The sequence below is a fragment of the Manacus vitellinus genome, unplaced genomic scaffold, assembly GCF_001715985.3.
Source record: "Manacus vitellinus isolate BGI_N305 unplaced genomic scaffold, ASM171598v3 scaffold_52_pilon, whole genome shotgun sequence".
NCBI lineage: Eukaryota > Metazoa > Chordata > Aves > Passeriformes > Pipridae > Manacus > Manacus vitellinus.
Window position 1 is genome coordinate 4,903,162 of NW_021940628.1, and position 1,697 is coordinate 4,904,858.

General features: G+C 59.5%; 1 protein-coding gene across 1 annotated transcript in view; it reads left to right on the forward strand.

Moving 5' to 3' along the window:
- Positions 1 to 157: 157 nt before the first annotated feature.
- LOC108641139 (NF-kappa-B inhibitor delta) overlaps positions 158 to 1,697 on the forward strand; it is a gene marked incomplete at its 5' end in the record, with an annotated part of 5,163 nt that continues 3,623 nt past the window's right edge. The window contains 2 exons of the mRNA XM_029963073.1: positions 158 to 280; positions 811 to 985. Of these exons, the coding sequence (XP_029818933.1) occupies positions 158 to 280; positions 811 to 985 (298 nt within the window). The remainder of the gene's footprint in view (positions 281 to 810; positions 986 to 1,697) is intronic.

Genomic DNA, 1,697 nt, shown 5'->3' on the forward strand with positions numbered 1-1,697 from the left:
GGGGGGATAATGAGGAGGCAATGGGGCTGTCAGTGGTGCAGTCAGTGGGGCAAGAAGGGTGCTGGGAAGCCCCCGGGGCAGTTGTGGGGTGCTGAGAGGAGCCACAGGGTGACAGATCCCTGGGGGGGTGTCTGGGGGTCAAGGGAGTTCCGTCTAACCCCCCTCCACCCCCAGGCTGCTGCACGTGCTCTGTGCAGGGGGGCTGCGGGTGGCCGCCCGGGCTGCAGCCGAGGCTCTGCGGGATCTGGGAGGGCTCGAGATGCGGGAGCACCTGGGAAAGGTGAGGGGGCAGCACAAGGGGTAAAAAAGGGGGCTATGAGGGCAGTAAGTGAGTCCTCGTGGGGCAATAAGGGGGTGGCGGGGGTAAAAGGGCAAGAATGGCGTGATCCCAGGGTTATGGGGGTAATTAATTATGGGGATGGGGTAGTTAATTCTGGGGTAATTAATCACAGGGTTCTGTCACAGCCTAATAATGGGGTGATGGGTGAGTGATGGGGGGAAAAGGGGTAATTAGTAATGGGGTAATTAGAGGCCACTAAAGGGCTAATGAAGGGGCAGTTAATAACAGATAATTATTTAGGGGATGGTAAGAGGGTGATAAGGGGGGCAGAACAGTAACAGTGCACCAGGGTGATAATTTGGGGGTTGGGGGTGCCAGGTTCTCCCTACCACCCCTGATTCCCCCAGACCCCACTGACCCTCCCTTTCCCTCCACTAGACCCCCATAGACACCTCTTTTATCCTCAAGACCCCCTGACCTCCCCCCCAGACTCCCTCAGATCCCCATGACCCCCCCTTCTGCCCTCCCAGACCCCGCTCCTGGTGGCAGCAACAGCGGCGGCCCCAGGAATTGTGCAGGACCTGCTAGTCTTAGGAGCTGATCCTGATGCTGCTGACCACAGAGGCCGGACAGCCCTGCACCTGGCAGCAGCCTATGGGCACCCTGAAATTCTCCAGGTGAGACCACAACCCCAAAATCCTCCAGGTAAGATGCCAAACCCCTCCCTGGGCTCCCCAAAATCCTCCAGGTGAGACCCAACCCCCCAAATCCTACAGGTGAGACCCCCAACCCTCCCTCCCCTGAGCCCCAAAGTCCTCCAGGTGACACCTCAAACTCCAAATCCTTCAGGTGAGACTGCAAACCCCATGAAATCCTCTAGGTGAGAACCCCAAACCCCAAATCCTGTATGTGAGGCCCTACACCCCCAAATCCTACGTGTGAGACCACAAATCCTCCATGTACCACCCCAAACCCCACTCAGGCTTCCTCGAATCCTCCGGGTGGAACCCCAACCCCTGCAGGGCCTGGGCACCCAGAGGGGACTCAGGGGGACCGCAACACTTGCCCTGGGGGGTGTCAGGTGTCCAGGAGGGACCCCAACCCTCAGGGCAGAACTGAAAACAGGCCCCTAAAGGACTCAGGTGTCCTGTGGGACGCGAAAAACAGCCCAGAGAGGGCCCAGGTGTCTGTCTGGGACCACCAAACCCCCATGGGGGACCCCAGAATCACCTCAGTGGGACCCAGGCATCTGATGCCCTGTTATTGGGGACCTCAAAACCCCCCAAAGGGGTCCCATGTGTCCGGGAGCCACCAAAACTGGCCCAGAGGGGTCCCGGTTGTCCAGGAGGGACCCGAGACCCCTAGAACAGACTCCACAACCCTCCCAAAGGGGTCCTAAGTGTCCAGGGGGACCCCA